We start from the raw sequence: 21,282 nt of genomic DNA on the forward strand, positions 1-21,282 counted from the left end.
TTAATACAAAAATTTCTCATGTGTAATCTATTTTACACTATAAATCTAATATATGTCTATAAAACTGAATTTTAGGTAAAAACATACAACTATACATATCTGCATGTTGGTCTACATTCGGAAAACGAGAAACAATATTCCCATAATTGTCAGCAATCGTGTCTCCAGATAAGTTTTTAAAAGTATTTTTATCTAATTTTTATAGGGTGATTATGTGCATAAAGAGTGTCTCATTATAATGAGAATGAAACCAATCAGATTTAATACTGAAATTTTTCTAACTATGATCTAATTTTACCTTTTGGATATTTTTTACTTTTTCGCATATGAAATATACAAACTAGTAAGAAATTATACTGAAATTTAATAAACAAGATCTTAAAATTTTAATGTAATCTATTATGAGCTAAGAAATTTTAATCTTTGTGGAAATAATCCGTGATAAAAAAAACTATACATCGCTATTTTAATTTAAATATAGTTCACTTTATAAAATAACATTACTACAGACTTAGTTATATATAAATTACACTAGTATAAGAATACTCTCTATTTTTAAAACTAATAAAAAAAAATTATCATGTCATTTCTTTATGTTATTCCATTACTTGTAAAATTTGTCTGATTTGCCTTAAGAATCTTTTGAAGACGTTTCTTCTGGATTAGCATGTTCCTCTCTCAAACAAGACTCGTGCGTCCAAGTTATTTTTCTTGATTTTCAAGTTAATCTTGATCTCTACACAATCATATTGTTGCTATTAATGGACGCGTGTTGACATTGATTAGTATAGTATGTTGGGCATGCAGTGATATTTTTTTATTCTTCTTCTTTTGATACATTAGAATCATTCATTGATCTTCATTTTATTTGATTGAATTTTATGATTCAGAATATTTACAAGTTAGCATTTAATTCTGCATATCCGTTCATAGGTTGTAGAATCATCCAATTTAACTTAGAACTTATTCCTCTTTTGGAATTTCAACTACTCAGTTGATCTTAAGATCGCATTTTACTAGTTACAAATCTTCTAGATTATTAGCATCATTTGTTGACATATGAATTTTGCCTTCGATAAATTTTGTCTTGAATAAATTTGGATGACACTTTAATCTAATCCACTGATAATTCATTTCAATAATATATATTGATTAGTTAAATAAACGTTACAACTTTAATGCTAAGTAACTTTTTATCAAATCAAGCATGTATTCCAAACAAAGGTTAGTATACTCAGTGACGAGAAATAATGTACAAGATAAACAAATAACGTAATAATTTCATTGAGCAATAGTAAGATTGTGCAATGATACCAAAGAGAATTATCTTAATTTTTTTTACAATACTAGTGGGAGGCTCTGACTTGGAATCAAGAGACCTTGCATATCCCAAATTCTCTTTTAGTAATCGTATACTTCCGATAATTACTGTACTATTCGAAAAATTGACAACTAATTAGATGCAACCTTGGTATCTAACTTCTCTTTTACAAGAGGGATAATGTCTGATCGAGTTTGTGGAGAGCGAGGAGTACGAGGACTTCCTGCTTGGCTGATTAACTGCCTCACATATCCGTAAAATGTACATCCTACAAGTGTTATTGTACAACCAATGGCATTCATAAGCGAAATGGGGTTACGGAATATGAGCCATGAGAATGTTACAGCGACTGCAACCTGTCAGATAAAAAAAATGGTGGAGTTATTTATCTATAATTGTGTGGTCTTTTGGCAATAATTTTAGTATTTGAGGGAATAACATATATTTGATAAAACAGGGTTTATGGTATTAGATTTAGTTAATTATCTTGATCTTACCTTAAGATTTCCAGCTACATTAAATGTCACTGCTGTTGTTGAATGAATAACGTAAAAGATGGAGAAGTTTAGACAAAATGCCATTATGCCAGAGCTTATAATAATTATGAGAGAATGTAGAAGTGTTGGGCATGTAGTGATCCATTCCAAGACCCCGGCTCCTTCAAGTATTAATGCTGGTATCGCCAAGATCATTGTTGCAAAAGGTGCCATGTAGTACACCGTATTTATGCTGAAAGTGAGAAGGAAACACCAGGATTAAACTATAATAAATCATAAAAACTATGTTTCTTAAACTACAACAAAAGTTTTATACATTTAAACAGGCTTATATGAAAGAAAAAATAGACAAGAAAAAACTGTAATGCATATATAAACATAAACTTAGTATTAGATTTTACCATTTATCATATAGATGTAAAGATGATGATCACACAAAATAAAGCAGTTCCCAAATAAAGTTACAAATATATAGTATAATACCTATCAAACTTGTAGCCATGTAGCAATGATTCAGCTAGGATAGTTTTAGTTGAAGTAGCAATACAGCCAAACAAGGCTGCACAAAATCCAAGTACATTAAAGCTAAGTTCGGTAACAGAAGTGACAAGAATTCCTCCAACAATAGGAATAAGTGAAGCCCAAATTCTCCAATCAAAGTACTTTCTCCAGACTAGCCACTGTAAAATTACTGTGAAAAATAGGATAAGTGTTATATTTATTTAAGAAACTTTGTACAAAGAGAAAAAGGAATTTATATTTTAATATTGCAAACTAGACCTGTAGTCGCCGGAGTAAATGACTTGATGGTTTGCATAAATGAAACAGGAATATACCGCAAGCTTACATTCCCTAATACTATGTTAATACAAAAAATAAAGGACATTGGGAACACCCGTCTCCAGACATCTTCAGGGTCAACTATTACAAGCGGCTTCAGTCTTAAGACTTTGATGACCATGTAGGCACCAAAAGCAGAACATATGAAGTGTATACATGAAACTGACAAAGGAAACTTGAAGTCTAGTTTCTGTAAATCAAGAAAGAATAATAAAAATTCCATAAGACATGATAAACTTACAGTGTATAATATGTACAATGTAAGAATCACTAGAGCTAATAAAAGGCTTCCACACAAGAGCATATTCCAGACTTCCATGAAGATACAACATATAAAACAATATTATCTCAATACATAAGTTAGACAGTCGAACAGTGTTTAATATAACTACATGTTGAGAATTTTATATGCCCACGTTCATTGGTCTGATCTGTACAAACCAAACTGCCAAACAATGATGAAATGCTAACTATTTTGTACAATATACAAAAAGAGAATTAAAAAAATTAATACAATTGAAGACAAAGAAGAGGGCACAAATCATATTTCCTAATCGACAAAAGGACTATCTGGTAACAAGCATCACACAGTTAATATCTTAGATATTTGAATTAAAACACTCAAAATGTCATTATTGTCTGAAAAATGAGGCTGAAAACATTATGAGATGAAAGGAGGGTTATCAATATTTGTGAGGGGCTAGGGCCGAAAAATGGTGATGCTGATACTGTTCGAAACCTCAATAATCATTATTAAAAAGTTTAAAATATATAGATAAGTATAGTTATAAAATAATTGATAATTTATTTTGAATCTATAAAAAAATTAGGGCTTTTTTTATTAATAATCACGTTTTCAATCTTATTTCCAAAAATACTACCTTATCCAATCTTATTTTCAAAAATACTACCTTCTCTAAAATATTTTCAAAAATACTGTGGTTGCATATGCAACCATATATGCAACTACAAATCCTGATTTCAAGTTCCAGATTTCAAATGTCATTTTCGACCTCATATATATATATATATATGAGGTCGAAAATGACATTTGAAATCTGGAACTTGAAATCAGGAATTCAGTTGCATATATGGTTGCATATGGGTTGTATTCAGTTGATTCTATTGTAATCTAATGGCCCCGCAGGGGCACCCATACATCAGTTGCAACTTACAGTTTTCCGTTGCATATGAGGTTGCACGCAACCTCATATGCAACCTCATATGCAACTAAATGCAACTGAAAACTGTAAGTTCCAACCGAAGTATGGGTGCCCCTGGCGGGGCCATTAGATTGCAATAGAATCAACTGAATGCAACCTCATATGCAACTAAATGCAACCTCATTTGCAACTAAATGCAACTGAAAACTGTAAGTTCCAACTGAATTATGGGTGCCCCTGGCGGGGCCATTAGATTGCAATAGAATCAACTGAATGCAACCTCATATGCAACTAAATGCAACCTCATATGCAACTAAATGCAACTGAAAACTGTAAGTTGCAACGGATGTATGGTGTGCCCCTGGCGGGGCCATTAGATTGCAATAGAATCAACTGAATGCAACCATATGCAACTGAATACAACCATATGCAACTATATATGCAACTGAATTCCTGATTTCGAGTTCTAGTTTTCAAATGTCATTTTCGACCTCATATTTGGAGTCGATATATATATATATATATATATATATATATATATATATCGACTCCAAAGATGAGGTCGAAAATGACATTTGAAAACTGAAACTGGAAATCAGGATTTGTAGTTGCATATATGGTTGCATATGCAACCACCGTATTTTTGGAAAATATTTTCAAAAAGGTAGTATTTTTGAAAATATTTTAGAGATTTGAAAATAAGATTGGATAAGGTAGTATTTTTGAAAATAAGATTGAAAAAACAATATACAAGATAATTCCCCAAAAAATTATGTTACAATCTATAATATATAATATATATCATAAAGAGACCAAATCATGGTCAACGGCCACCAACTAAATTTTACAAATATGAAATTTTTTGTTAGAGTACAAAAATATAGTAGAGATGCTAAGATGTAATTGGTTGAAGTGGAAAGAATACTACAAAATCTGTGAGACTATAATATTTGTTTCACTAATAAATTTTAAGAAACATAACAATCTAAGAAATCGAAGATTATATGGATTCAAAGTTGAGACTATAGCTAACTCAATGATTTATGAATGCAAAAAAAAAATATAATTAGAAGTTAGACATCATGCTTAATTAGATTGTTGTAGAGATTCCCACCAAGCTACTAGTAAAAGAAGCAACCATTATATTAATTTTCCTACAAGTTGTAAAAACTAATTTGATGTTTTGAGAGCTACCATTTTTAGGTTTTCAGAAAACTTTTTTCATCAAAAATAACTCTTATCCTGGTCATACTTCTAAAAATGATTTGTATCAATCCCTTTTTCACATAATTTCTTTTATTTCAGATTTACCATGTAACTATCGTGTTTTCTGAACACCCTTTTTTCTTATCAATCAACCACAACAATGTCAAATACATATCCAAGTACAGTATCTGGTTGCATACAAGAAGTATCATCTCTGCACATGAAAATTTTAAAAAAAATATGATATGATGAGCATAACAATAACATTGAAGAAAACCCACTTGATTATAATGTCATAAAAAATATATAAAAATAAATTTCATAACAAGTGATACATAACAAAGAAATTAAGATAGAAAGCGATAATGGGGAGCATGATACATACAGACCTGAAAGATCCATTTGTTCATAATAATGACAGTGACATTGAAACCCCACCATTGCAAGATAGAAAGAACTGATCGAATAGAACTCCACTCCATCAATAATTGTAAAACATTTAGATTTCAACAAAAAATAGTAATTATAAATACATTACTTAATTAATTACTAATCGATTTCTTCATGCACACAGTCACATATGTATATTGTGTGTGTTTTGATGAGGATTATAGTGGATTATTACGAAGAGAGAAAGAGAAGAGAGGAAGAGTGCATGCACATGCATGATTAGAGCAGAGATTCTATATTAAATCATTCCGTTTTCTGAGGAGAGACAACAATTTGATGACCACAATCATATATAGCTACTACATATGCTATAAACCATCAAAATTTTATTGTAAAAACTATACTGAAAATACTATCTGAGCAAAACATATAATGAGGCAGAGTATGCATCGAGTTGCCACTTACTAGGCAAGAAAAAAACTAAATCTACTGTCGTGGTTTATATTTTCAGTACTTAAAAAAAAATAATTGATTATGTTCATGAAAGAAAAATAAATTATAATATGATGGAATTTGTCGAAAACCCTTCCTAATACCTGGGTCTACAACACTAGTTAACCAATTAATAATTTTTGAATTATTTTTAACCAAACAAATGCCATGACTTCGACCAATCATGTTTATTATTTAAGTTCCTTTTTCGAAAGAGTTTAACCAACATTCACTTAACAAATCAGAGGTAATTAAATTGCAAGAATACTATCTTCATCTTTTCATTCCTTTTTTGTTTCTCTCCCCTCTTTCTCTCACTCTCCTCTCACTACCTCTCACTCCTCCACTTTATCATCAATCCCCCTCTTCTCTCTCCTCGTCATATGCGTCTTAGCAAACTTTGTAGTTTGTATAATTAATCATATTCAAGATAAATGCATTTATTCAACTGGTAGTATGAGGCTTATCCAGCGAGAAATATATAGCTTGATGAACCAATCTGTTAGATTAAAAGCATTTCCTATCAGTTCCATAACTAATATCAATGACAGACTAAATAAATCTATCTGCCAGAGTTTTCAGATTACGGTCGTCCTCTTCATCATCAAGCATGGCGGGGAGGGCTATCGCTAGTAAAAAGAAAAAAAGAAATCTGTATTTCACCGATTTATGCAAATATCTTCAAGCGAATTTGGTATGTAATGAACAATTGTTGGTCCTAGAATGTATTGCAGAAGTGGGGGGGGGGGGGGGGGGGTGAATGCAATACTGATAATTTCAAATCTTAATTCAACAACGAATATAAAATTTAAGTTTATCAATAGATTAAGATGTAGGCTTGAAGAACACAGTAGTTAACTTCACAAAATATATATTATTTATTTCGTAGTTTTGCTATACCTCAAGAAAGAGTTTCTTGAGCTTTATTTCTCTCAAGAGATACAATCGTTGTTGTTCTTCTTGCTAGTTGTTACAATAGAACTAGTGATGTTTCCTATATGACTATACATCTCTACAAGTAGATTATACTTTTGCAGCTAATTGTAGATCGCAGCCCATGTGATTATCCTAAAATGCTAATCAAACAGATATTACATTGTATGAAAAGCAACCTAGGATACATTTTAATTTAAGTTTTGCAAATCCCAGTGGATAGTGACTTGACTCTTTTCAGGCGACTATCCACGACTTTGTGTATTCTTGAGCATCTGTTGTAGACTTTGTAGGTGTGCTACAAACCAACTTTCTACAGCATCCCTGATCTTTGAACAACTTTATCTTCCACAGGGTTGACTTGATGAAAATTCAAATTCAATCCTGTATCTCCGATGACAGTGACATAGTGACACCAGTATTTGCTGTCAAACAATGATTTGGATGGCAGTGATCTATTGTAAAAGCTCCTGTTAGGAAATTCAAATCCTGCTGTCTTGCGTGCGGAAACTTGCTGTCTATGGAGTTTCAACCAATGTTGCTGTCAGATATAAACTATCTGTCGTGACCTGCAACTGTCTGTCTATTGTAGTATTGTTGTCATCTAACTAACAATAGCATTTCTTATACTTAATGTCATTCCGATGTGCGACTTGAGACATGAACAATTTAATGGACTTCTTCCAAGGACATTCTTAGTACATTACAGTTATGAAAACACTACAAAGACATACTCTAGCTGTGACAGTATGTTCTACTTAGAAAAATCTAAGTAAATAAAAATGTTAAGTTGACTGCTACCGATCACCCATAAATCCTAACAACAATATCTCTATTGCTTGTTATATATGAATTTTCTTGATTCGTATTATATCAACATATATATGGGAAGATAGGATATTGAAAAGAAAATGTGTATTTAATTGGTTACATTTAATTGATTTTATGGTTGATTTTAGTTGATTTCATGGTTGCAATTGTGATATTAGTATTAGCCACGCAGGGGTACTCGTTTTCGCCAGTTGCAACCACTTGCAACTTATTATGCAATTAAATGAAATTTCGAACAGATTTTTTTAATGTTGCATTTGTTGTTGTATATATGGTTACTAGTAGTTGCAGATATAGTTGCATATGCAACCTCCGTATTTTTGCAAATATTTTTTAGCTTTTAATTATTAATTATAGAGTTTTTTTAAAGTAGAGACTCTATAACTAAAGTTAATCATTGTTTCTTCATAATATTTAGATTCTTTGTAATATTCTAATAAAATATATATCTTATTTATTTTGAGAGTGAGGTAAGTGTTCTTTAAATAGGAAGATTTCTCAAAATAATCATAATATTGATTAGATTAGTTTGAAGAAATTTCAATAGATACTCTGTACAAATTGTTTACATTATGGGCAGAATCCTAAAAATCATATTTTGATAAGTATCAAATTTCATTACAAACAAACAACATTATAATAAAATGAAAAATGAGCTGGCTATTATTTACGCGGAAGAGAAGAACGAAGTACATGATAATGATGTAGGATATGAATCTTCAATACGCGGTGAATCAAAATATATAATACCATTAGTTGGAATGACAATTTTCTGTCCTCAAAGTCACCCATCAGCTTACTACATCATAAATACATCAAGGAGAGTTCCTAGGAAGAATGCGATGAGTCTTATGCTTCTAAATTATCATAAATACATCAAGGAGAGTTCCTAGGAAGAATGCGATGAGTCTTATGCTTCTAAATTGTGGAGGAACACAACTATATGCATGTTGTCCACTCAAGCTACAAAGTCAATAGAAAAACAATCTACTCCAAGCAGATTATTGTTTCCGAGGTGCATCTTAGGAATCTGCATGCTAACTAGGTGGATTCTAATGAGAATTTTGTAGACATGGCCAGATTGAGACATTAGTGAAGAGTGACAACGAGGACAGGGTGGTTTGTCAAGAAAATGATTCGTATAACGAGTACATCAAAAGCATTTTATCTAAAATCTGTGTGTCTATAGTCTGCTAAAAATCTGTTATATATAAATTTTTAAAAATGCAATAGGCTATTGATGATTTGCATTAAATTGTGAATGATTGTCATTAATAATTTGATAGTTGTTGCCATTTTAATATCAATATACCCCTTAACAATGATACATAAAGTTGAAAACTATTACAATAATCTTAACTGTTTATTTGTTTTTAATTCTATAGTCAAGATTTATTTTAATATAAATATGTATTTGTACATATCATATAAATAAGGGTAGCATATCATATTTTAAAATACCGCTTTAAAATTTAGGAATATAAAAAGAGGGCCTCATATATTTCATTTAATACAATAAACACGTGAAACATGGTAATTTAATTGTGTACACTCATTCAATTTTTCATTTATATTTTTATTATATTTTGAGTATTTAATAAACAATAACTAAAAAATATACGATATTGATGAAATGAAAAAAAATCATGTATCGTGCATATAAAATAAAGTAAAATATTAATATACATATACATACTTAATAATTCATAATATTTTAATTTTTTTCGGGTCTAGACAACAGATATATCCCAATCCAAAAAAAATGAGTTCGGATAAATGAATCAATTCGAAACAGATCGGATATCCATCGGATATCCATCGGATAAGACCGAATATACCTACGCATATTGAAGGAGTGCGTTACAGCTACGCGCACGTAACGCATCCGTAGAAGGGTTGTTCTATCTGTTTAGGGTTTATTTCACCCCCAAATTCAGACAGTACCAAAACGCAGGTCGCACCTCCGTGTCAGTTCATGTTGTCAGTGAATTCAATTTCCGGAGCCGTATTACTTGGGGCAAATCGATAATTTCTGGTTTGTTCTGTGTGTGTCCCTTTCTTCGCTATGGAGGTAATAAAATTCTGATTTTTAGTGTTTCGCTTGTGCATCTTTGATTTCTGTTTGGGTTTAATGATCAAGCTAATTGGATATGAAATGAATATATACAGGCTTAAATGGAGTATTACATGTCAATATATTCTGCAATATATATTTATTTGTAACATTTGTAGCAGCCAACATTTGCAGAACATATCCAATGAGTATTCCATTCAACATTTGCCGGGGCGAAAGAATTCTGTGTTGTACACTTAGATGGAGTACTTAAATGTACGTTTTAACTGGCAAGCTAGTTTCTAGCTGTTGGATGAATATCCATCGGCCTGGATTATAACAAAATTTTAATACTTTCAGGGTTAAAAAGCGCTGAATGAGTTCTCGTCCAGCGGTTAAATCCTGGCCGTTGGATATTCATCTAACAGCCAGAAACTAGCTTGCTGGTTTAAAACGTCCTGGCAATATGAGGGACCAGGACCCTTACATAATATGGCAAAAATATATTTTAAGATATACATTTACTGAAATCTAGTTACTACTTCATTTAAATGTAAGTAACTCATGTAAATATTAATTATATGTATTTTCCAAATTAAAATTGTTTGTTTATTGTCCTTGTCCAGGTCCCTATTCTATTTGATTGTGTATATGGTCCTCATAGTTTTAATTATTTCCCATTTTCATGCTTCGGTCTAAAATTCAATAACGGCATGGTCATACCTAACATGGCAAATGAAAAGTTAAAAAGAAAACTGATATGGAGGCCATAGCAACTACTTTCGTTAGCCGAGCCGAGGCCCACTCCCGAAGCTTTATTCGGTTCTTTGAGTCTGACTCTTATATAAGTTTGTGCTGGGATTGGCTTTATATATATCACTTGCAAGAATTGAGGTGAAAGATGTAATATGAATCATATGCAAGTAGAAACACATTAGTTGTGGCTCATGGGCATATTTTAAACCCTAATTTTAGGTAAAAATGGGTATGAATACCTGATGCGGACTATTTACCCACCCCTGAACAGACTTCAAAAAGTTTAGAATTTATGACTGAAACGTGCTATGAATTTGTATCTTACATTGCCATAATAGATGATGCAGAGCAAAAGAATATGGGTTTATGGTTCAAACATTATAAATGGCCTATAAACCATATAATATATATGTTAATACCATTGATGGTCGAACTAGCCTTTAATTGAACCGATTTGGAATCCCCAACTTAATTCCCTTTTTCATATGTTTACATATGTGACACTTATAAATGGTGTTTAATATCATGGAAAATCCATATAGTTTAAGTGCCACAATATTGTCACCAATCCCCAACTCGTTTTTATTTCCCTTATTTTTTATTTTTTATCTGTCATATGTATCTGTTAGTCCATTTTAGAAGGAAGGATGTGAATCAAAAATATTTACAACTCTGAGGATCAGAATATTTAATCAAATAGCACAAGAATCTGGATAATAAAACCCATATAGTTTAAAGATGCTTGAAGTAATTTTCTTAGATTTAAAATAAATGATTTTTGTAAGACATTGTAATTTATTGGGCGTATCCACTGAAGTTATTTATACTATAGATATATTGCAGCAACTTTGCCTTTCTTGTACTGCTTTAGCTTTTTTCCTTTTGCATAGAGAATGATCTTCAATAAACTAGAATAGGAGAAGGGAATAACAGGGAGTTAATATTGAATTATCATAGTATACTGCTGTACTACATTATACTTAGGATACTATTATAAGCTGACAAGGGTATCTTTGGTTGGTTGGTTACCAAAAGAATAATGACTGTGAAATCGTTAAATTTTTGTTAGAAGAATATATTTTAATACTACCAAAAGGTCTAAGGCTTGAATCGTGTCAACATATCAATTTTTATATACATACTATATTTCTAATATTTAATTTACTGTTAACATAACAATCATTTACATTAAAACTTATTTTAAATAAAAATTAATTATTTCCATCAGAATTTCATTGAAATTAAACATAATTAATAAAAAATAAAAAATAAAGGAGATAAGGCAGTGAGCTGGTGTGTGTGTATAATGATTATATAATTAGTATATGAGTTACCAATGAGAGCCGCCATGTCAATCGGTGACTTTAGTTTGATGACACTTCTAAAAATTAGTTGATCTAATATAAATCTAAAAGAGTTTCAATTTTGATTTTTCATGAGCCAAGCAGAAAAACTAAACAATATTAATTTTTTTGGTCAAACTGATAGAGCTCGAGATTTCCAAGCTAGTCGAGTGAAGTTCAAATTCCAAAAGAGCTTATAATTTAAGTATCTTATATTTTCTTATGTTTCTAATTTATGAATCAATAAACATAGATATGTTTTTCCAAGTTAGTTTGTGTTGAGTTTAGACCATCTCGAAAAAATTTGAAAATTATAAGGATAAATAAGGAAAGACAAAATGTTAAAAAAAGGTGAAATATATAACTTAGAGGTAAAAAGTAGGCTATAAATTTGAAGGGGTGCATTACAACTGCGCACGCCGTAGAAGCTTTGTGTTGTTCTAGGGTTTAATTTTGTCCTCAAATTTAGATTTAAAGAAAACACAACTTCCGCTGGCAAAAAAAAAAAAAGAAAAAAAAGAAAACACAACTTCCATTACGTTTCTGGTTGGAAATTGAAGCTATCAGGTGAATTTCTGGTTTTTGTACGGATCCCATTCTTAGCCATGGAGGTATATAATTTTCATCTTCACACTTGTTTGAATGTGTATAGTAGATTTTGATTTGAGTTATGTTGGTATGGTGGCCAGAAATGTTTCTAGTTAAATTGTTTCTGTTGTTAAAGATTTGGAATGGCTTAATTCAATTTGATTGAGAAACTATTAATTCGATATTTAGTAGTAGTAGTAGATATCAGTTTTTTTGGTTGGGTCATTTTCATAAATGTAATGTTATCCTATTATGATATTTACTTAGATTTGGGGTCATATTATATGAGCCTGGTCATTCTGGATTTTATCCCTGTAACTACGTTGTAATAGCATTGGGCTTGAGTGAGGTCAGATATTCTCACCCAAATATTTTTTTAAGGCAATACGCAGTTCCTCGACTCATTTTGACATTAGGTGGGCAATATAGACATCAATACGGATTTCAAATTACTTCTATACAATGATTTTTCATTTCACACAACTTTTACTTTTTTGTATAATAATAAGTTTCAAAGTTACACATTTCTTTTTTGAACTTTTATCGCACAAATAATTATTTTGAAAGTTATTTGCAAATTTACAACTTTGCATCCCAAATTCCCAGTGCAACTATAAGGAAAACATTTGCTACAAAAATCAACACAATCATCAAATGCAATTGCATATATCTCTTTAAAAAGTCGGGTTACGTAGTAGAGTTGGAAAGTAGTTTGCAAAAAATGGTATTTCTGCTAATTAATGTGACTTGCTTGATTGCTGACATAGAACATTTCACTAATTTCATCATCTGTTGGATCAGACGTTACCCTTTGTTCTTTTTTCTGATTAATAGGATATGAATCCGGGACCTAGAGATCCTAGTGTTCTGCATTTACAACCTAGTCACAGATCTACAGAGATTTGGATAGCAGGAGGTGGTGACCCTCAGAGATGTCGCCGTCGCAACCCGAATCAGGAAAAGTTTCCTCGATTACATCCTAGAATGATTCCTTTGCTGCTACGAACGGGATTTTATGGCATAGCTAGGGTGACGTCCCTTCAGCTTGATTGGAATCTGATTAGCGCTTTGGTGGAGAGATGGAGACCTGAGACTCACACATTCCATCTCCCAATTGGAGAGTGTACAATTACACTTCAGGATGTAGCGATACTTCTGGGTTTGCCTGTTGACGGGGAGCCAGTTGTCGGTGTAAGCCAAGCTGAGGGTGGGTCATGGAGCGACATCGTTGGGCATGTGTTTGGGCAGTCACCTCCCCCCAACCGATTTAATGGAGCCAGACTTCAGTTGAGTTGGTTTCAGTCTATTTTCCCGAAATTAGCAGATGATGCATCTGAGGAGGAGTTGATACGTTACACACAGTCCTACTTGCTACAGTTGATTGCAGGGACAATGTTTACTGATCATTCGGGGGGGCTTGTACATTGCATGTGGGTACCTTTTATCCAAGATTTGGAGGTTTGCGGAAGATATGCTTGGGGTGCAGCTGTGCTTGCATATTTGTATAGGGAGCTATGCAAAGCTACCAAGATAGATACAGAAGAGATTGCTGGTTGTCTCATATTGTTGCAGTTGTGGGCATGGGAGAGATTACCAACTATTTCCCCATTGCGCACCAATCATTCCTTAATTGATGAGGCATTCTGGGCTGCACATCCAAAAGGGCCACTTGGGTCGAGGTAAATAATTATTTATCAAGTTGTATTTTGTATTTTCGGTTGTTTATATAATTGTGTGTATAATGTTTTGATGTGTAATTTTGTTTGTTTAGGTGGCTTGTTCGTCATGCATTTTCTGAGACGACTGGTCGTACTGTTTCACTTTATCGAGTAGCTTTGGATGAGCTTGCATCCTCTCACTTCATATGGCAGCCGTATAATGAAAAAATATTGAGTGCATTACCTGCATATTGTTTTACTGGTCAGGATATCTGGCGCTACCGCGGTCCTCTAGTTTGCATATTTATTGTGGAACCGCACATGGCTGATAGAGTATTGAGACAGTTTGGAATGATCCAGACCATACCAACTGATGCTCAATATTCACATGAGATGCATCAGATAACATTGAAAGGCAAAGCCGAGTGTAATTGGATTCAAAAGCACCAGGCAAGTATTACTATCTGGATGTCTCGTTTGGATAACCTGGCTGGAGGAGTTGTTGGTGATGGTGCAGTTACCGAGTATAATAATTGGTACACTGATAGGACTCGCAGATTCCATTCCTGCATTGGTGGTATTCATGTATACACGGTGAGTATTCTTGTTAGCGAGTTGTTTATTAATTTGACCTGGATTCATGAATTGATCTCTTGACATGTGATTCCGATATATATTCATCTTGCAGGGGGATTTGCTGAGAAAAATAGTCAGTGTTGCTAGGGGTGAGATACCTGGGGATGTGACTTCTATAGCCCTAGAAGGTTGGCGCCACATTCAGGTGCAGTCTCATATAGGGTTATTTGCGGATTTTCCCTTGGATGACCGTCGGGAGAAAGAGGGGGAAGAGGGCACACAGGTGGTTCGAACAAAACGAAAGAAAAGGGCACGGAAGGGCTCTAACAAATAACTAAAACAAAATAGACTTGTTTAGGAAATGCATCCTTATGTGTCCAACATGCATTTACAATAGAGATCAGAGGTCTCGTTGTGTGGATTTACAGGGAACACATACTATACTCGCACAATCTTATTGTAAACTAAAGAGAAAAGTTGGAGCTGAAATTAATTAATTAGTTTATGGATTTCTTCTTTCTTTTTATATTGCTCAAAATGCTGCTTGTCATCTGGTTCTGTCTAATTCAATTTCAATGTTGCCTTTGGTGTTTCTTTTTACCTTTTGATGCATATTTTGCTAGCCTTCCATCCTTTCTTTTACCATTTGATTCATGTTTTTGCAAGACATCAAAATTTTGTAGAACTCTATGCAAGTTGCCACATAATTAATGACTCTCATGAATTTTCTTTCGGGCCGTGCGAATATTTGTTTTTGTTGAAGTAATACTTGTAGAAACATATTGTTTATGGTCCGGGTGTGCGTACATGTACCCATTCTGGGACTAATTTTCACGGAGCTTATTTACAATGCAATAAGCCAATAACCAACATGAGTTCATGATATATAAACAAATCCAAAAAGACAAATAACATTTCCAATATATATATCCAAAAATCTAACGATGAACACAAAGCAAATGACAAGCAGAAGAGACTGAGTCCCTCTCAATCTTGCCGTCCAGCCCAGTAAAGGCCTTCTCTGTTTCTTCACCCCTTTAAAATCTGCAATCATCTTTTATTGTCTTTGCTGAAAAACCCCATCAGTAGAGTTAGCTCAATACACATATAGATTTGAGCTTTTAAGCTACTCCAGCTAAGGGAGTAGCAGAGCATCTCAACATGGCGAAATTTGTCAGGACAAACACCAAGAGCCTGGAGAGTCTGCTAGACATGGACCAGTCAAAGGTGAAGAAAAATTTAGTCAGAAACAAGACTCGAAAGTTGGTAGCTGGGCAAGGGCTTGAGTTCAACAACCTATCTTATAGTGTAATCAAGAAGGTTAAGAAGGATGGTGTGTGGATCAACAAAGAATCGTTCCTTCTGAACGATATCTCTGGACAGGCCTTGAGAGGGGAAGTCATGGCCATTATGGGGCCTAGTGGAGCTGGGAAATCAACTTTTCTTGATGCTTTGGCTGGGAGGATTCATCAGGGGAGCCTCGAGGGATCTGTCAGAATTGAGGGCAGACCGGTTAGTCTTTTTCTATCTGTTTAGATCACAAATATGTCGGTATATTTTACATAAGGATGCCCCAAAACACAAGGTGAATAAATATAATGTGTTATCCCTTGTCACTCACAGGTATCGACGAGCTACATGAAGATGATTTCGTCCTATGTCATGCAAGATGACCAGCTCTTTGCAATGCTGACGGTTTATGAGACATTCATGTTTGCGGCTGAGGTCAGGCTTCCCCCTTCCATTTCGAGGTCTGAGAAGAAGACAAGAGTCTATGAGCTTCTTGACCAACTTGGTTTAACGGTACATAAAATCATCCTACATTTACTTTGTTTCTCTTTGAGACAAAATAGCTAGGTGCATTGCTATTATATACTATACTGTAAAATCACGTGTATATTTATCTGGATGCAGAGTTCAGCACATACCTACATTGGTGATGAAGGGAGAAGAGGAGTGTCAGGTGGTGAGCGACGTAGGGTCTCCATAGGAATCGACATAATCCACAAACCATCTTTGCTGTTCCTGGATGAACCAACTTCTGGTCTTGATTCCACGAGTGCTTTCAGCGTTGTAGAGAAAGTGAAGGACATTGCTAGAAGTGGTAGCATCGTCCTAATGACAATCCACCAGCCTTCTTTCAGGATTCAAATGCTTTTGGACCGCATCACTGTCCTGGCTAGGTACGTATTTAACCTCTGCAACTTTTAATTCCAAATTAACAATCATGTAATAAGCTAGAAACCATTTGACTGATTAGGGGAAGGCTTATATATATGGGAATCCCAACGGCTCTTCCTGCTCATCTCTCGGGATTTGGAAGGCCAATTCCAGAAAGTGAGAACAGCTTAGAGTACCTCCTTGATGTGATAAAAGAATATGATGAATCAACTGTAGGGCTTGATCCACTTGTTTTATACCAATGTGATGGTATTAAACCTGATCAAGAGGCACAAACTCCGGTTCAGAGGACACCAAAGACACCTAAAACACCACGAGGGAAGACCTCCGGCCCCAAACACATCAGCCTCCGTAGCCATCAATTTACAGCTGGAAAATCGACAACTAGAACAGAATCTGGGAGAGCATTTAACTATGATGATGACGACGACGACGATGATGATGATTTTGACAATTCCCTGGAACGTAGTAAAACTGTCAAAACACCAATGCATATGCAGAGTAGTGGCGTCTATAATCCACGCTTAGCCTCTCAATTCTACTCAGACTTCTCAGTCTGGATCTACCATGGAGTAAAGGGAACCCCTCATCGTCAGCCATCATGGACCCCAGCAAGAACTCCCGGACGAACACCTGGAATAACACCTGTTTCTGGTGCAAGAAGCCGATTTTCAACGCCTCAACAAAGTCGTCCCCAATCACAGGTCCCAGTAGTTTTCAGCCCATCAACAGCAGAGCCTTACTCAGTTTCTTATGAGCAGTTTGAGATGCAAGTGCTTGATGAACCAGCAAATCATGGGCCTAAGTTTGCCAATCCATGGCTCCGTGAAGTAGCAGTCCTCTCATGGCGCACAGCACTCAACGTGGTCCGAACTCCTGAACTTTTTCTCTCCCGGGAGATTGTTCTGGCTGTCATGGGCCTTGTTCTCGCCTCCTTATTCAAAAACTTGCATGATCTCGACTTCAAAACCATCAATCGCCTTCTTAACTTCTACATCTTTGCAGTTTGCCTAGTATTCTTTTCCTCTAATGATGCAGTCCCTACTTTTATACAAGAAAGATTCATCTTTATCCGCGAAACCTCCCATAATTCTTATCGAGCTTCTTCTTATGTCATCTCTTCCCTCGTTGTTTACCTCCCATTTTTTGCTATTCAGGCCTTTACATTTGCAGCAATCACCCAGTTCATACTTGATCTCCGCAGCAATCTTCTCAGATTCTGGATCATTCTTTTCTCGTCCCTCATCACGACCAATGCATATGTGATGCTAGTTAGCGCTCTTGTTCCAAGTTACATCACTGGATATGCCGTTGTCATTGCCACCACTGCTCTCTTTTTCTTGACTTGCGGGTTTTTCTTGAAGGTGACTCACATTCCCATCTACTGGAGGTGGCTGCATTACATTTCTGCAATCACATATCCATTTGAGGCGTTACTCATAAACGAATTCAAAAATGAAAAATGTTACAATGGTGATGCTGGAGATCTCTCACCTGGTCCTCTAGGCCAAGTGAATATCAGCTCAGCGCACACCGCCTCTGGAATTTTTCAGAACTGTACACTGATAGGAGAAGATGTTCTCTTCTCCATGGGTATCACAAAAGAGAACATCTGGTATGATATTGGCATTTTGCTGGCTTGGGGTGTACTTTATCGCCTCCTTTTTTATGTTGTTCTCAGGTTCTACTCCAAGAATGTTAGAAAATGAAGTCTGTCGTGTATTTCTGTTAACTATAAATCATAGTATTTGTTTCCTTAATTTTCTTATCACATTAGAACAAGTCAATGAAGGGTAAAACCTATCAAGCTGGCACTCAACATCCCTAGCCATATAACAGAAACAAGAAACTATGATCTTAAATGTAAGATCAAGGTATCTTCTGATAATACAATGTCTTGAAGTAAATAAATATATTCATCATCATCAAGTTCTTTCTTTTTTTCTCATAAATCATTTGTCCTTCTATCTGAAGCAGAACGGATGGAAAAAAAAGAAGGAAAACTTTACTAATACTTGAATATAATGTAATTTTAGGGATTTTAAACCATGATACAGTAACATCTTAAACATGGAAATTACATCTGATGTATCTTTAGAGGTGTTCATTCATAATCTAGGCAGTGGTTTCTGTGTATCATGTTTAGCTTGTAAAGATGCATTTTTTATCTTACAATAATTTGATCGATAAACAGTAAGACAGTTAAATCACAAAGTTCTCCAATCTAGGAGCTAATACTGAACAATATTCATACAGAACATGAAAGGAAAGATAATCCGATTATCCAAGTCTTGCAATGTCAAAAGCTTACTGTTAATCTTAATAAACAGTAACAAAAGAGTGCGAAATCACAAATTGGCTATCCCATTTGAGGAATTTCCAGAACCTTGAGTCTTTGGATGTCAAAGCTTTAACAAGGTTTTCTTCCATGGAAGACTTCATTAAAGCAATCACGGCAGAGCAAATCCTGATTGATATATATTCTTGGACAGTAATATTGATTCTTGCATCCATGACACGTAGACAAGCAACTTGCAGTGTTTTTTCGCTCTTGAGGTGGATGAGGCCCGTGGTTTGGTTTCTGAGGGGCGACAGGAACCTTTTGTGGCTTCTGTTCATGATACGAGCCAGGCATTTTACTTGATTTATGCTTAGGAGATGGAGGAAAGGTGGATGTTTTCTCTTTGTAGGAAGAAGCAGGAGGAGCAGTACGTCGATTATGTTTATGGAATGAGGGAGGTACTGTTTTAGGTTTATATTCACGAGCTGGAGGATCAGAGGCATTAGCTGGTTTTTGTTTGTGAGATGAAGGGGGAACTGCACTTTTTTCTTTCTTAGAAGCCGGGGGAACATTAGGTGGTTTTGGAGGATCATGAGAAGCCGTTTTCTTTTTATGAAAATCCGAATGAACAGAACCACTGTTCCAGTTTGGAACTTTTACATCTGAAAACCATTCTCCAGAACTGTGAAAATTAGGTGGTTTTGGAGAATCATGAGAAGCAGTTTTCTTTTTATGAAAATCCGAATGAACAGGACCACTGTTCCAGTTTGGAACTTTTACATCTGAAAACCATTCTGCAGAACTGTGAAAACCATTCTGCTCTGCTGCTGGTGTCGCTGAACCATTACACTGAGGTTGAACATTATGCTGGAATCTGTGAGGACTAGTGAGACTGTCGTAAGCTGACCTTCTCGTTTTATCAGATAACAAATCCCAAGCCTGGGATACAAGAAGAAATGCCTCATTAGCTCCATTTGCTTTGTTTTTATCAGGATGGAGCATGAGAACCAGCTTCCTGTACTTCTTCCTTATAACATCTTCGTCATCCAGTGGATTCACACCAAGTACCCCATACCAATCTATTTCCCCATTAATTTTGTTATCTGCATAAACAAACACATCAATTGTTGCCAACAACTGGGAAATCCCATCAATACAGGGATACAGACTCCAAGCCTTGCTTGCAAATTTTTTAGCCCCCGCCACATCTTTTGCCAGAAACTTCTTCTCCGCAATTTGTTTAGCCCTTTCAGCTTCATCTCTATTGCACTCCATTCAGTCTAGCTAACTTTGTCAATAAATTCAATTGAAGCCCTAGAGCCCCCATTGTTTATTGGCAATAAAAGTGTGTCAGTTACAATATAATCAACAATCCGTCTAACATTTTCTAGGGCTGAATGACTACACGTTTAAAAAATTGTTATAATTCTGACCGTCAGATATTCACCCGACAGCCCAGAAATAGTAGGCCTTATAAAACAAGTGTGCAATGAGCATATATTGAAAAACAATCTTAAGAAAAAACACATATGAAACACAACCACCCAAGCACAAAGAAAGCAGAACCAAATAATACATTTGATGATAATTAACATGATATAAAGAAGAGTAAAAATGGTGAGTGGAGTAATCTACAGATAAGTTTTGACAAGTATAAGCAACAGGTATAACAGCTAAATAGACGACGACGACGATGATTCATACTAGTACAAAGTAAAGTAAGAAGGAAGAGATTACCAGAAAGAAGTAAAGAACAGCGCGACTTCAATTCATCAAAGAGCTGTTTGTACATAAAAGAGAGAAAACATATTGGTTTTCTTTCTTAAAAACCCCATTTCTTTCGGCTTTCCATATTTCAAATTTTCAAACTCCCTCGTTTTTCGCAATTAACTTCTTGATTTACTCTGTAATAGCAATACCCATATTTACAACCTTAAACTCAAATATTACAAAATTTACCCATCCTTTATCGGTCCTCGGGTGTCATAATAACGGGGGTTGTTTGGCTATGATTAATAGGGGTGTATTGGATTGGGATTTTAAAGCATTTTTTTGCATTCATGAAATCCGAGGGTATTCGTTTGGGATTGTTTCAAATCCATTAAAATCTTGAGGTATTCAATTGGGATTTTAAATTATGCTACAAAATCCGGTGGTATTCAATTGAGATTTT

The 21,282-nt window shown here is 34.5% G+C and overlaps 4 protein-coding genes across 4 annotated transcripts; 2 read left to right on the top strand and 2 right to left on the bottom strand.

The window, feature by feature from the left end:
• Nucleotides 1-1,452: 1,452 nt before the first annotated feature.
• On the bottom strand, nucleotides 1,453-5,515 carry LOC108212670 (UDP-galactose transporter 1; the record flags this gene model as incomplete). Its single annotated transcript, XM_017384390.2, has 5 exons — nucleotides 1,453-1,677; nucleotides 1,819-2,050; nucleotides 2,302-2,509; nucleotides 2,599-2,848; nucleotides 5,417-5,515. Coding segments are annotated over 5 exons (1,014 nt in total), but the record flags the coding sequence as incomplete, so codon positions are not given.
• A 3,951-nt stretch (nucleotides 5,516-9,466) lies between these two features.
• Nucleotides 9,467-15,173, top strand: LOC108214889 (serine/threonine-protein phosphatase 7 long form homolog). The gene is made up of 4 exons (XM_017387128.2): nucleotides 9,467-9,744; nucleotides 13,248-14,092; nucleotides 14,185-14,665; nucleotides 14,760-15,173. The coding sequence occupies exons 1-4, from the start codon at nucleotides 9,739-9,741 to the stop codon at nucleotides 14,979-14,981; spliced, it is 1,554 nt and encodes a 517-aa protein (XP_017242617.1). The 5' UTR covers nucleotides 9,467-9,738; the 3' UTR covers nucleotides 14,982-15,173.
• A 423-nt stretch (nucleotides 15,174-15,596) lies between these two features.
• Nucleotides 15,597-18,588, top strand: LOC108213758 (ABC transporter G family member STR). Its single transcript, XM_017385547.2, has 4 exons — nucleotides 15,597-16,159; nucleotides 16,271-16,450; nucleotides 16,562-16,830; nucleotides 16,908-18,588. The coding sequence occupies exons 1-4, from the start codon at nucleotides 15,809-15,811 to the stop codon at nucleotides 18,535-18,537; spliced, it is 2,430 nt and encodes an 809-aa protein (XP_017241036.1). The 5' UTR covers nucleotides 15,597-15,808; the 3' UTR covers nucleotides 18,538-18,588.
• A 369-nt stretch (nucleotides 18,589-18,957) lies between these two features.
• On the bottom strand, nucleotides 18,958-21,051 carry LOC108213367 (uncharacterized). Its single transcript, XM_017385155.2, has 2 exons — nucleotides 20,847-21,051; nucleotides 18,958-20,423 (listed from the first exon to the last, which is right to left on the bottom strand). Exon 2 carries the CDS (start codon nucleotides 20,382-20,384, stop codon nucleotides 19,239-19,241), a length of 1,146 nt encoding a protein of 381 aa, XP_017240644.1. The 5' UTR covers nucleotides 20,385-20,423; nucleotides 20,847-21,051; the 3' UTR covers nucleotides 18,958-19,238.
• Between the last annotated feature and the right edge of the window lie 231 nt (nucleotides 21,052-21,282).

The sequence above is a fragment of the Daucus carota genome, chromosome 3 (genome assembly GCF_001625215.2).
Source record: "Daucus carota subsp. sativus chromosome 3, DH1 v3.0, whole genome shotgun sequence".
In the NCBI taxonomy this organism is placed as follows: Eukaryota; Viridiplantae; Streptophyta; class Magnoliopsida; order Apiales; family Apiaceae; genus Daucus; species Daucus carota.

Bases quoted from the DNA above. Each gene is read 5' to 3' on its own strand.
- LOC108214889 (XM_017387128.2), top strand. The intron at 14,093-14,184 runs GTAAATAATTAT...TTGTTTGTTTAG, and splicing joins AAAGGGCCACTTGGGTCGAG to GTGGCTTGTTCGTCATGCAT. The intron at 14,666-14,759 runs GTGAGTATTCTT...TTCATCTTGCAG, and splicing joins GTGGTATTCATGTATACACG to GGGGATTTGCTGAGAAAAAT.
- LOC108213758 (XM_017385547.2), top strand. From the start codon at position 15,809: ATGGCGAAATTTGTCAGGACAAACACCAAGAGCCTGGAGAGTCTGCTA. The intron at 16,160-16,270 runs GTTAGTCTTTTT...TGTCACTCACAG, and splicing joins TCAGAATTGAGGGCAGACCG to GTATCGACGAGCTACATGAA. The intron at 16,831-16,907 runs GTACGTATTTAA...TTGACTGATTAG, and splicing joins CGCATCACTGTCCTGGCTAG to GGGAAGGCTTATATATATGG.
- LOC108213367 (XM_017385155.2), bottom strand. From the start codon at position 20,384: ATGGAGTGCAATAGAGATGAAGCTGAAAGGGCTAAACAAATTGCGGAG.